The 14,157-nt window shown below is 37.9% G+C and overlaps 1 protein-coding gene across 3 annotated transcripts in view; it reads right to left on the reverse strand.

The window, feature by feature from the left end:
• The window catches only part of ATG4C (autophagy related 4C cysteine peptidase), a 102,876-nt gene that overhangs the window by 59,376 nt on the left and 29,343 nt on the right, over positions 1-14,157 (reverse strand). For all 3 annotated transcript variants that reach the window (XM_082833882.1, XM_082833883.1, XM_082833881.1), the window contains one exon: positions 4,014-4,097. In XM_082833882.1, the coding sequence (XP_082690008.1) occupies positions 4,014-4,097 (84 nt within the window). The remainder of the gene's footprint in view (positions 1-4,013; positions 4,098-14,157) is intronic.

Raw genomic sequence — 14,157 nt, forward strand, 5'->3', positions numbered from 1 at the left:
AGCACCTGTTCATTTCCTTGGCTCATTTTTTTTTGAATTGTCCATGTTTTTCATATTATTTTGCAGTTTCGTATTATTTTGGAGACTAATCCTTTGTCCAAGATATAGATGAAGAGATAACAGATGGACAGATAGATCTTCATTGTACACACACACACACACACACACACACAAACACACATACATATACCAATACAGAGAGAGAGAAAAAGAGAATGAGAGAGCATATACAAATATCTTCTCTCTCTGTCTTGTTTCTAAACTTTTTTATGGTGTCTTTCGTGATGCAGATTTTTTAATTTTTATTTGGTCAAATACATCAATATTTTCCTATATAGGCTGTGTTTTTATGTTTTATAAAAGCAGTTCTTCTCTACCCTGATATCATAACCAATAAATCTTTAAAAGAATACGCTTTGGGGAATTCCCTGGTGGCACAGTGGTTAAGAATCCATCTGCTAATGCAGGGCACACAGGTTCAATCCCTGGTCTGGGAAGTTCCCACATGCCACGGAGCAACTAAGCCCATGTGCCACAACTATGAGCCTGTGCTCTAGAGCCCACAAGCCACAATGCCGTGCCACAACTACTGAAACCCGCGTGCCCTAGAGCTCACGCGCCATAACTACTGAGCCCACGCACTGCAACTACTGAAGCCTGTGTGCGATAGGGTCTGCATACCACAGCTACTGAGCCTGCATGCTGCAACTACTGAAGCCCGTGCGCCTAGAGCCCGTGCTCCACAACAAGAGAAGCCACAGCAATGAGAAGCCCACACACCACAACAAAGAGTAGTCCCTGCTCGTCGCAACTTGAGAAACCCCGTGCATCGCAATGAAGACCCAATACAGCCAAATAAATAAATAAATAGAATACACTTTGGCTTTCATGCATAACAAAGAGCCACACTCAGTAAATGCAGGTGAGCTGCTGTTAATTTTACTGCTTTTACTTTTCTATCCTTACCACTCCAGTGAAACTGATCTCTCAAAAGTCATCAGCAATTTCTCATGGACAAATCCTACAGCCTCTAATCAGGTTTTTTCCTGCTTAACCTCTTTTGAGCATTAGGCACTTTGTCCCAACTTTTCTCCTGAAAATCTCTTTCCTTCAGTCTCTATGATAAAATACTACCATGGGTTTTGTCCTATATATTGCCTACTCCTTCTCAATTTCATTCACTGATTCTTCTTCATCAGTAGATCCTTAAAGATGAATATTCTCCACCTATACTTTCCATCAATGTGACCTTATTCATTAGTCTCAAATGCTACCTCTTTGAAACTAAAAATAACTAGCCAACCAATTCTAAACCACCTACTTCATTCAGACTGTTTACTTCTGAACGGCCTACTTCAAACACTACATGTCCCTGCAAAATCCACGCTTCCTCTAGTATATCACATTTGGTTACTAACACTACCTATAATCTAAGATAGTAGTCTTTAAGTATTCTTTATCTTCTCTCTCATGACCTCAAATCCAATCATTTGTCAGATGCTATCGAGTCTACCTTAAAATATTTCAAGTCAATCCTCTCCATTTCCACTGTCCTATATCAGAGTCATCGTATCTTGCCTGATAACTGACTTCCAATGGTTCTTCTACATTGCTATCAGTTATTTTTCTAAAGCATGTATTTAGTTATGATTATCATATGCTCCTTCTGGGCAAGATCAATGTTCTAGCTAGCATGTTCTCAATACATGATCACTGAAAATAATTAAATGAATTCTGGTATTTTGTTGTTCAAAAACCTAGGATAATAATAACCATTGTAGTTAAGAAGCTGGGTATACCACCCCCTATCTCTCTGATAACTTAGAAAATTTGCTTGAACCAAAAATTCTGTGGCATGTAGAAGTTCAAGCTAGCCCCCCAGATTTCTGTTAATTCTACACAGCTTAAACTCTCTTGGTTCCTCCCCTCCCTCTTCTAACTCCTACAATGATATGAGATGCCTTTTTCATTCCAGATGCCAAATCCATCCCCTTTCCAAAAGAACTTTTCCTACACCAAGCATTTCATAAACTTACCTGACTTTACTGAAGACCAGAGAACATCAAGGAAACTTCTCAGTGGACATGCAGAATCCAACCACCTTTCTGGCTCGCTCTCCTTTCTCCCTCCCGAGCCCCATACCCTTGTCTTTCCCTGTATCCCGACTCTTAGTCCAAAACAAAACAGTCTTCTATTTGTCTCATTTGTATCTCCTATATCATTTACTTTTCATCTCTTGAGTTGAGGACCCCCAAGAATCCATTTACTGCTCAAAGTATTTCTTCCAAAAAATATATAATGCTATCCTTAAAAAGAATTCTAATAACTTTTTCTCACATTCCTTTTATCATGAATAATAATATCATTTAGAATGCTTACATGTACGAGGCATATCACTAAACGCCTACGAAATAGGTATCATTAATACTTAGGGAAATTACATAACTTGCCAAAAATAACAACTAATCAGCAAAAAGAGCCAAAATTCAAACCCACATATGTCTCACCCCAAAGCCTGTACTCTCCTCTGCCTGTAAACAAATGACCTAACTCTTTAGCACAGCATTCAGGATGCTCCTCCATAATTTGATCCTTTTCATAATTCTCTCCCACCATAGTTACACTGGACACTTCTGTTTCCTATATATACTGTCTAACATCTCAGTGCTATTGCTTTCATCATGCCATTCTATTTACCTAAAATGCATGCCTTCTTTATCCATCAACTTCCTACTCATCTTTCAAGAATACTGTGAGGACTCAATGAGTTAATACATGTAAACTACTTAAAAATCCTGTCTGGCATATTATAAATACTCAATAAATGTCAGCTGTTACTATTACAAACCATTTAGGCTTTAGACAATTGCTGATGTGACCAAAAAAGATCAACCAAAAAATGAATACAAGCCTTGATAATCACATACTGTCACATACATTCTTCCCCTCTCCTCTCTCTCTCTCTCACACACACACACAAACACACACAAAACACACACACTCATACATACAAAATACCAAGCAAAGACATATAGTACAAAGAATGCCAGTATTAAAATGAAACATAGTCTTGGTTTAAAATTCAACTCTGTCATCTAATACCTGTGTGATTTTGGACAAATTATTTAACTTCTCTAAACTCTGGCTTTCAAACACATAGGATAGGGACACTTAAATCTACCTTGTAGGCTTGTTGTGAGAATTAAAGACATTTCCCAAAGAGTTTAACATGATGCTTGACACATAGTAGGCACTCAATAGGGGACATAAATTATTAAAAGAAAATATATGATAATTACAGAAAGGATGAACATATATGAAAATTCAGAAACATCAAATACAGTAAATAATTTCAGAAATTGGAGCATCCTTAAGAATTGGAAAACTTACCATTTTTTACGTTAACTAATGTGATACTTTAAATTATTATCATATACTTTAAAATTATCATCAGAGAGCTTGATAAAGAATATTAAGATATTGATTCAAATAATATTTACTTAGCACTCATATGATAGGTCCAAAATTATGAGGGATATAACAAATGGTGTATGACAGTATGAACTTTATTTTCAAGGAATTCACAAGAAACCCAAACCATATGGCAGTATTTTATGTGTTACATAAAATACAGGTTTTTAAAAGATATATTCCAAAACATAGGCATAAAAAGTAGAATGGCAGTTGCCAGGGGCTGAAGGGAAGGGAGGAATGACGAGTTATTGTTTAATGGGTACAGAATTTCAGTGTTACAAGATGAAGAGTTCTACAGATGAATGGTGATGATGGTAGCACAACATTATGAATGTATTTAATACCACTGAACCGTACACTTAAAAATGACTAAGACGGTAGATTTTGATATGTGTATTTTACCACAATAAAAATAACTGGAAGTAAAAAACAAAAAGAAATATGTCAAAAGTAGGTTAATCTGGAAATAAAATAATGAAAACAATTACACAATGAATTTCTACAAAGATTTTTAAATGGATTACAAATTTAGCACTTACCTTCATATTTAAAATGGTAACACTTTCCAAGCAATAATACAGGGGAATTTCTACTAAAATATGTCTTTGTTTTCAACACCCAACCTAAATGAGAAAAAGAGAAAAACAGTTTTGCAATTAAAGGATTTCAGACTAAAAGTTCAGTAGCATTTTCTTTTATTTAATTTCAAATCACCAATTCTCAATTATGGATGTGCATTTTTTACAAGTGTGGCAAAAGTATTTTGACAATGAACTGAAAATACAGGCCACTTATGCTACTTTCAAATAAAGCAAAGTATTTTAACCACATTCTGCCCACTTAAAGAACATGGCAGAGAAAAAATTTTAGTTTTAATTTATTTTCAAACAGATCACAATGTTCTTATGGTATAAAAATTAAAAGGTACAAATTCTACTCCAGTTTACCTGACACCAACCTCTTTTCCCAAAGGCAACAAATGTTACCAATTTCTTATATCTTCTTCCATTTTAGATATTTTAAAGGTTTAAAGTATTTGAATATTCCAGTGAAGTAATTTAGGGAAAAGATCACACAGTACACTAATGCTTATGATAAAAGTGGATCTCTGAAGTTTCCTAGGGAAATCTGTTTTTACCCCATCATTTCAGCCAAATGAGGATTTCTGAAAGTGATGTATAAAGCTTTCAGACATTTTCATCTCAATTTTCCACCTTCCAATCCCCAATCCTCAACTCTTAGTTGCAAACTCTAATTCTTCCAATTTTCTTCCTACTAAACTGTCTATATCTAAAAGGAACTATCCTTTTGGTTTTTTATGATGCCATTAATAGTTCTCAATTTCCTAAGAAAAGCACTTGTCCATTACATTCCTGAATATTCCTAAGTGTATGAAATTTCTGAGTGCTAATGGCAGACTTAAAAGCAGCTCCTAAAATGCAAGAACATATAAATAAAAAGAATCTGAAATTGGGAGTTAAGAAACTTAAGTCTAGTCTTAAGCAGGCCAACATTTATATTTAACAGAGTTGTTACAAAATTTTAAATGAGTGATTTTTATGAAAGTGCTCCCTTAAGTACTATAATACAAATAAACATAAAGAACAAGTAAATTAAAATACGTATTTATAATAAAAATCATGCAAGTATCTGAGTTTGGTAGTGAAAAATAAAGAATGGAGGGACTTCCCCGGTACTGCAGTGGTTAAGAATCTGCCTGCCAATGCAGGGGACACAAGTTTGATCCCTGGTCCAGGAAGATCCCACATGCTGTGGAGCAACTAAGCATGTGCACCACAACTACTGAGCCTGTGCTCCAGAGCCCGCGAGCCACAAAACTGAGCCCGCATGCCACAACTACTGAAGCCTGCGCACCCTGGAGCCTGCGCACTGCAACTACTGAGCCCACATGCCACAACTACTGAAGCCCGCATGCTCTAGGGCTCGCGTGACACAACTACTGAGCCTGCATGATGCAACTACTGAAGCCTAGAGCCCGTGCTCCGCACCAAGAGAAGCCACTGCAAGTGAGAAGCCCAAGCACCACAACGAAGACCCAACACAGCCAAAAAAAAAAGAAAAAATGGAAAGTCAAATACAGTAATCAGGCTTTGGATTACTGCAATACTCCCCCAAAATGGCTTATCTGTAATCAGTTTTTCCCCACTCTAGCATATGCCACATATCCCTGCCAAATTAATCTCCCTGTGGCTCAGCTTTGATTAGGTAACTTGTCTGCTCAAAAACCATCCTCAATGATTCATTACCTAACAGATTTATAATGAACTTCTCTGTGATACTAAAGACTTTCCACAATATGATACAAATTACCTTTACAGCCATCTTTTCCACTACTTCTCAGCTATACTCAAAGTGGGCTTTACTATTTGGTTCATACTATTCCATAACAAAAATATCCTCCCCAATATCAGCCCATTTAAATCCACTTAAATCTTCTTCTGACTCAAACACACACTTCTAAGACATCTTTTCCTTTTCCCACCTATCTCTCATTCTCTTCTCTGAACTCCAATGGGAAAATAGTATTTACTGACCATCTATTTTACACTAGGAACTAAGCTAGGTGCTTTATAGACATTGTTTCATAGGAGTATTATTAGTACCATAGGAGTATTATTAGTACCATACGAGAATGATTCTAATCCCCAAAATGGTAACAATCCCCTCTCCCCAAAAGGCAGTATTTCCAAAGCAAATCCTAAGAACTTCATAAAAACAACCTCAAAAACTAACAAACAAAAAACCTTTAAGAAGGAACTTCTCTCTTTCTCCCTATGCTTTACCCTCTACCTGTATACCCTCTTACCAGTCACCAGTCCTTCCGAAAGAAAAGAAAGGTGAATCTGACAAGTCAGAGCCTGAGGCTCTACAACGATCTACATTTTACCCGAGCAATGAGTTATAGTGCACACAACAGGCAGAAGTTGTCTCTTAATGGCTAGGCCTGGAATTGACATAGCTTCATTTCTAACTCATTCTATTGGTTGATATGAGACACAAGCCAGCCCAGATTCATATGAGAAAAGAGACAACACAAGATGTGATTCACTGAGGACCGTCTTTGGAGCCTAGCTACCATAAACAAAATGTTACCAAAAAACCGATAGTCCATTAAGTTAGCAATCTGAAAATCACAAGTCAGGCTTTAAAAGATGCAAACAAGCCAAAGAGCATAGAAATAGTAGAGGTAATAATGATTTTCTGGAGGAACAGAAACACCCAGAAGGATGATTTACTTCTTAATATTTTAAAAAGGAAATCAAGTTTACATGCCTCATAAAGTCATGTAAATGTGGGGGGGAAGCAAAAATGAAACATTTTTGAAAAGAAAGTAAGGTCCAGTTTTGTTAAGTGCTATGCCATTTCTAGTTCCATCTTTATATAATAATATTGACATTGATAAAAAGTATTCCTAAATTATGTTCAGTGTATTCAGAGAACAGCAAGAATAGGGAGCAAGGGAGGCTGGGTTTGAATACAAGTTTCATGACTTACCTAGATATATGACCTTGAATATGTCACCTAATCTCAGTTTTCTAATTTGCAAAAAAAGAATACCTTAGAAACATATTAGATTTAAATCTCAGAAAGATATCTAACTCAGAAAGATGAAATTTAAATGAGAAGTTACATAAACTACAACATACTAGTGGGTGCTCAATCGATTTTAATCCTTCTTAAACCATCCATACTACACAAACTCTAAACAATGAAAATACATTCAACATTTTAGAATAATTTTCACCAATAAAAATAAAACTAAAATACTACTCCATAACTTAAAACTATCTAGAACATGTAGTTACCCTGAACAATCTGTTCTTCAGAGATTAGGGATTACCATAATCTTATGATGTCCACTTAAATATCTAGATAGGGAAAGCTACACATGTGTAAATAATAGGTTAAATAACAATTCCTAGGTCACTACTGAAATGTGTTGAGTACCTGTATGACAATGTTCAGACCTTATAAATGAAATCTTCACCACATAACCTATCCATCAGATTAAATGGTTGAAAAAGAACATAAGCCTCTGTTTGCAGATGACATGATTTACACACAGAAAATCCTAAAGAATCCAAAAAAATTATTAAAATAAAAGAGATTATCAAGTTTACAAGATACAAGATCAAATCACAAAAATCAATTGTATTTCTATATACTAGCAATGAAGAGTCTAAATGAAATGAAGAAAATTCATTTTAAAATAGCATTGAAAAGAATAAAATACTTAGGAATAACTTTAACAAAATAAGTGCCAAGACTTGCACACAGAAAACTACAAAACATCACTGAAAGAAATTAAAGACCTAAATAAATGGAAAGACATCTCATGTCCATGGATTGGAAGACTTAATATGGCAATACTCTGTTAATATGCCAATACTCTGAAAATTGATCTACAGATTTCACTAAAATCTATATAAAAACCCCAGCTGAAAAAAAAAAAATCCCAGCTGGATTTCTTGCAGAAATTGATAAGAGGATCAAAAATTCATATGGAAAATGCATGGAATCCAGAACAGTCAAACAATCTTGGAAAAGAAGAACAAAGTTGGAGGAATCATACTTTCCAATTTCAAATTTTACAAACAGCTAAAGTAATCAAGAGAATGTTCTACTAGCATAAGAACAAACATACAGATTAATGGACTAGAATTGAGAGTCCAGAAATCAACCCTTACATCTATGGTCAACTGATTTTAGATAACTGTAGCAAGACCAGTCAATGGAGAAAGAATATTCTTTTAAACAAATGGTGCTGAGACCAGATAGCCACATACAAAGAATAACGTGGAACCTCTACCTCACATCATGTGCAAAAATTAACCTGAAATGGATCAAAGACCTAAATATAAGAGCTAAAAAGATAAAAACTCTTTAAAGAATAGGTGCAAATCTTCATGACCTTGATTTAAGCAACAGTTTCGTAAATACAACATCAAAAGCACAAGCAACAAAGGGAAAAAAAATAGGGAAACTGGACCTCATCAAAAAGTAAAAGTTTTATGCTTCAATGGACACTATGAAGAAAGTGAAAAGACAATCCAAGAATGGGAGAAAATATTTGCAAATCATATATCTGCTGAGGGATTTTTATCTAGAATATATAAAGAACTCTTACAACTCGATAATAAAAAGACAACCCAATTAAAACATGCAAAAGATTTGAATGGACATTTCTTGAAAGAATATATACAAATTGCTAATAAATACATAAAAAGAAGATTAACTTCATATGTTCATCAGGGAAATGCAAATCAAACTCACAGTGAGATACTTCACACTCCCTAGAATGGGTCTAATTAAAAAGATAGATATTAACAAGTATTGTTGACGATGTGGAGAAATTCAAACCCTCAAACATTTCTGGTAGGAATGTATAATGGTGCAAACAGTTTGGAAAACAGTTTGGTAGTTCCTTAAAAAGTTAAACTTAGGGTAAACATATGATCCAGCAATTCTACTCCTAGGTATATACTCAAGAGAACTGAAAACATATGTTTATACAAAAACTTGTATACAATATTAATAGCAGCATTATTCATATAGCCAAAAAGTGGAAACCACCCAAACATCTATCAACTAATGAGTGGGTAAAGAAAATGTAATATATCCATACAATGAAATATTATTCAGCCGTATAAGAGAATGAAGTACTGATATATACATGCTACAACATGAATTAACTTTCAAAACGTTATGTCAAGTGAAAGGAGTCAAAAACAAAAGGCCACAAGTTATATGATACCATTTATATGAAATGTCCAGAATAGGCAAATCCAGAGAGGCAAAAAGTAGACTGGTGGATGCCAGGGATTGGAGAGAGGTGGGGAGGAATAGGGAGTAGTTGCTAATGGGTACAAGGTAGCCTTTGGGGGTGATGAAAATGTTCTGGAATTAGATAGTGATGATGGTTGTACATTCCTGTGAGTGTACTAAAAACCACGGAATCATACACTTTAAAAAGGTGAACTTTAGTAGTATATGATTTAAATCTCAATTTTTCAAAAAATTAATGTCTATAATCTTCAAAATACAATGTCAAGTTATTATCAAGTTTTAACTGCCTAAATAGCTAGCTGGCCATGACTTCCAGTGAACCAGGAACCAACAGCCAATTGTGTTTTACTTGAATTTGCACTGTTAAGGGGTTTTACTAAATTTTATCATTCCTATCTTATGGATATGAACTTCTTCCGGTTGAAACTTGTTCTGCTGAGTATTTCTCCATCTTTGAAGGATTTTTCATCTCCAATTTGTTTCTAGTCTTAAGTGGGCTTCAAAACCACCTATGATCCTTATTGGATTTGTATGCAAATCAAGAGTAACTAAGTTATAGAAATAAGGATCTGAGTGTGTTCCTAGAAGAAAGTCATACGCAACAGCATGTGAACTTTAAATGGTCTGCTTTGTGTGTTCAGAGGTCTATTTTGCTTGCTTCCTGGTTCATACATGAGGTTGCCTGATGCTGAGTCTGAAAACCTGAGGTATTATCATCACCTGAATAAATTCTATCTTCTTTGGAATTTTCTTTTTTAAAGGACCACATGATATGCCTGAGTTTCTAAGTAATGTTTATGATGGTATTTGGCTCTTTCTTCGGGTAGTATTCTTATCTACATTCCTTACAGAAATATTTCATTCAAAGAGAATCTCAACAATTGTCAGTGATACATCTACGCGTGGAACAACTCCTACGGAGCACCTACTGAACGCTGGCAGAAGACCTCAGACCTCCCAAAAGGCAAGGAACCCCCCACGTACCTGGTTAGGGCAAAAGAAAAAAATAAACAGAGACAAAAGGATAGGGACGGGTCCTGCACCAGCGGGAGAGAGCGGTGAAGGAGGAAAAGTGTCCACACACTAGGAAGCCCCTTCGCGGGCAGAGACTTCGGGTGGCGGAGTTGGGGAACTTCGGAGGCGGAGACTGCGGGTGGCGGAGACTGCGGGTGGCGGAGTGGAGGAGCTTGGGAGCCGCGGGGGAGAGCACAGCAACAGGGGTGCGGAGGGCAAAGCGGAGTGATTCCAGCGCAGAGGATCGGGCCGACCGGCACTCACCAGCCGAGAGGCTTGTCTGCTCGCCCGCCGGGGCGGGCGGGGCTGGGAGCTGAGGCTCCGGCTTCTGTCGGAGCGCCGGGAGAGGACTGAGGTTGGCGGCGTGAACACAGCCTGCAGGGCGTTAGTGCACCGCGGCTAGCCGGGAGGGAGTCCGGGGAAAAGTCTGGACCTGCTGAAGAGGCAAGAGACTTTTCCTTCCCTCTTTGTTTCCTGGTGCACGAGAAGAAGGGATTAAGAACGCTGCTTAAGGGAGCTCCAGAGACGGGCGCAAGCCGCGGCTAAAAGTGCGGAGCCCAGAGACAGACAGGAGACGCTAAGGCCTTTGCTGCCGCCACCAAGAAGCCTGTGTGCGAACACAGGTCACTATCCACACCCCCTTCCGGGGAGCCTGTGCAGCCCGCCACTGCCAGGGTCCCGGGATCCAGGGACAACTCCCCCGGGAGAACGCACGGCGCGCCTCAGGCTAGCAACGTCACGCCAGCCTCTGCCGCCGCAGGCCCGCCCCACACTCCGTGCCCCTCCCTACACCCACCCCCCCCCAACCCCCCCCCCCCGCCTGAGTGAGCCAGAGCCTCCGAATCAGCGGCTCCTTTAACCCCGTCCTGTCTGAGCAAAGAACAGACGCCCTCCAGCGACCCACACGCACAGGCGGGGCCAAATCCAAAGCTGAGCCCCTGGGAGCTGTGAGAACAAAGAAGAGAAAGGGAAATCTCTCCCAGCAGCCTCAGAAGCAGCGGATTAAAGCTCCACAATCAACTTCATGTACCCTGCATCTGTGGAATACATGAATAGACAACGAATCATCCCAAATTAAGGAGCCCTGTGGATGAAAGGCTTTTGGTGCTGCAGCCAGGAGTCAGTGCTGGGCCTCTGAGGTGGGAGAGCCAACTTCAGGACACTGGTCCACAAGAGACCTCCCAGCTGCACATAATATCAAACAGCAAAAATCTCCCAGAGATCTCCATCTCAACGCCAGCACCCAGCTTCACTCAACGACCAGCAAGCTACAGTGCTGGACACCCTATGCCAAACTACTAGCAAGACAGGAACACAACCCCACCCATTAGCAGAGAGGCTGCCTAAAATCATAAGAAGTCTACAGACACCCCAAAACACACCACCAGACGTGGACCTGCCCACCAGAAAGACAAGATCCAGCCTCATCCACCAGAACACAGGCACTAGTACCCTCCACCAGGAAGCCTACACAACCCACTGAACCAACCTTAGACAGTGGGGACAGACACAAAAAACAAGAGGAACTAGGAACCTTCAGCCTGCAAAAAGGAGACCCCAAACACAGTAAGATAAGCAAAATGAAAAGACAGAAAAACACACAGCAGATGAAGGAGCAAGATAAAAACCCACCAGACCTAACAAATGAAGAGGAAATAGGCAGTCTACCTGAAAAAGAATTCAGAATAATGATAGTAAAGATGATCCAAAATCTTGGAAATAGAATAGACAAAATGCAAGAATCAGTTAACAAGGACCTAGAAGAACTAAAGATGAAACAAACAATGATGAACAACACAATAAATGAAATGAAAAATACTCTAGATGGGATCAGTAGCAGAATAACTGAGGCAGAAGAACGGATCAGTGACCTGGAAGATAAAATAGAGGAAATAACTACTACAGAGCAGAATAAAGAAAAAAGAATGAAAAGAACTGAGGACAGTCTCAGAGACCTCTGGGACAACATTAAACGCACCAACATTCGAATTATAGGGGTTCCAGAAGAAGAAGAGAAAAAGAAAGGGACTGAGAAAATACTTGAAGAGATTATAGTTGAAAACTTCCCTAATATGGGAAAGGAAATAGTTAATCAAGTCCAGGAATCACAGAGAGTCCCATACAGGATAAATCCAAGGAGAAATACGCCAAGACACATATTAATCAAACTGTCAAAAATTAAATACAAAGAAAGCATATTAAAAGCAGCAAGGGAAAAACAACAAATAATACACAAGGGAATCCCATAAGGTTAACAGCTGATCTTTCTGCAGAAACTCTGCAAGCCAGAAGGGAGTGGCAGGACATATTGAAAGTGTTGAAGGAGAAAAACCTGCAACCAAGATTACTCTACCCAGCAAGGATCTCATTCAGATTTGATGGAGAAATTAAAACCTTTACAGACAAGCAAAAGCTGAGAGAGTTCAGCACCACCAAACCAGCTCTACAACAACTGCTAAAGGAACTTCTCTAGAGAAGAAACACAAAAGAAGGAAAAGACCTACAATAACGAACCCAAAACAATTAAGAAAATGGGAATGGGAACACACATATCGATAATTACCTTAAATGTAAATGGACTAAATGCTCCCACCAAAAGACACAGATTGGCTGAATGGATACAAAAACAAGACGCATATATTTGCTGTCTACAAGAGACCCACTTCAGACCTAGAGACACATACAGACTGAAAGTAAGGGGATGGAAAAGGTATTTCATGCAAATGGAAACCAAAAGAAAGCTGGAGTAGCAATTCTCATATCAGACAAAATAGACTTTAAAACAAAGACTATTAGAAGAGACAAAGAAGGACACTACATAATGATCAAGGGATCGATCCAAGAAGAAGATATAAAAATTGTAAATATTTATGCACCCAATATAGGAGCACCTCAATACATAAGGCAAATACTGACAGCCATAAAAGGGGAAATCGACAGTAACACATTCATAGTAGGGGACTTTAACACCCCACTTTCACCAATGAACAGATCATCCAAAATGAAAATAAATAAGGAAACACAAGCTTTAAATGATACATTAAACGAGATGGAGTTAATTGATATTTATAGAACATTCCATCCAAAAACAACAGAATACACATTTTTCTCAAGTGCTCATGGAACATTCTCCAGGATAGATCATATCTTGGGTCACAAATCAAGCCTTGGTAAATTTAAGAAAATTGAAATTGTATCAAGTATCTTTTCCGACCACAATGCTATGAGACTAGATATCAATTACAGAAAAAGATCTGTAAAAAATACAAACACATGGAGGCTAAACAATACACTACTTAATAACGAAGTGATCACTGAAGAAATCAAAGAGGAAATCAAAAAATACCTAGAAACAAATGACAATGGAGACACGACGACTCAAAATCTATGGGATGCAGCAAAAGCAGTTCTAAGAGGGAAGTTTATAGCAATACAATCCTACCTTAAGAAACAGGAAACATCTCGAATAAACAACCTAACCTTGCACCTAAAGCAATTAGAGAAAGAAGAACAAAAAAACCCCAAAGTTAGCAGAAGGAAAGAAATCATAAAAATCAGATCAGAAATAAATGAAAAAGAAATGAAGGAAACGATAGCAAAGATCAATAAAACTAAAAGCTGGTTCTTTGAAAGGATAAACAAAATTGATAAACCATTAGCCAGACTCATCAAGAAAAAAAGGGAAAAGACTCAAATCAATAGAATTAGAAATGAAAAAGGAGAAATAAAACTGACACTGCAGAAATACAAAAGATCATGAGAGATTACTACAAGCAACTCTATGCCAATAAAATGGACAACCTGGAGGAAATGGACAAATTCTTAGAAAGGCACAACCTGCCAAGACTGAACCAGGAAGAA

The sequence above is a fragment of the Leucopleurus acutus genome (genome assembly GCF_964270905.1).
Source record: "Leucopleurus acutus genome assembly, chromosome: 2".
Classification (NCBI taxonomy): domain Eukaryota; kingdom Metazoa; phylum Chordata; class Mammalia; order Artiodactyla; family Delphinidae; genus Leucopleurus; species Leucopleurus acutus.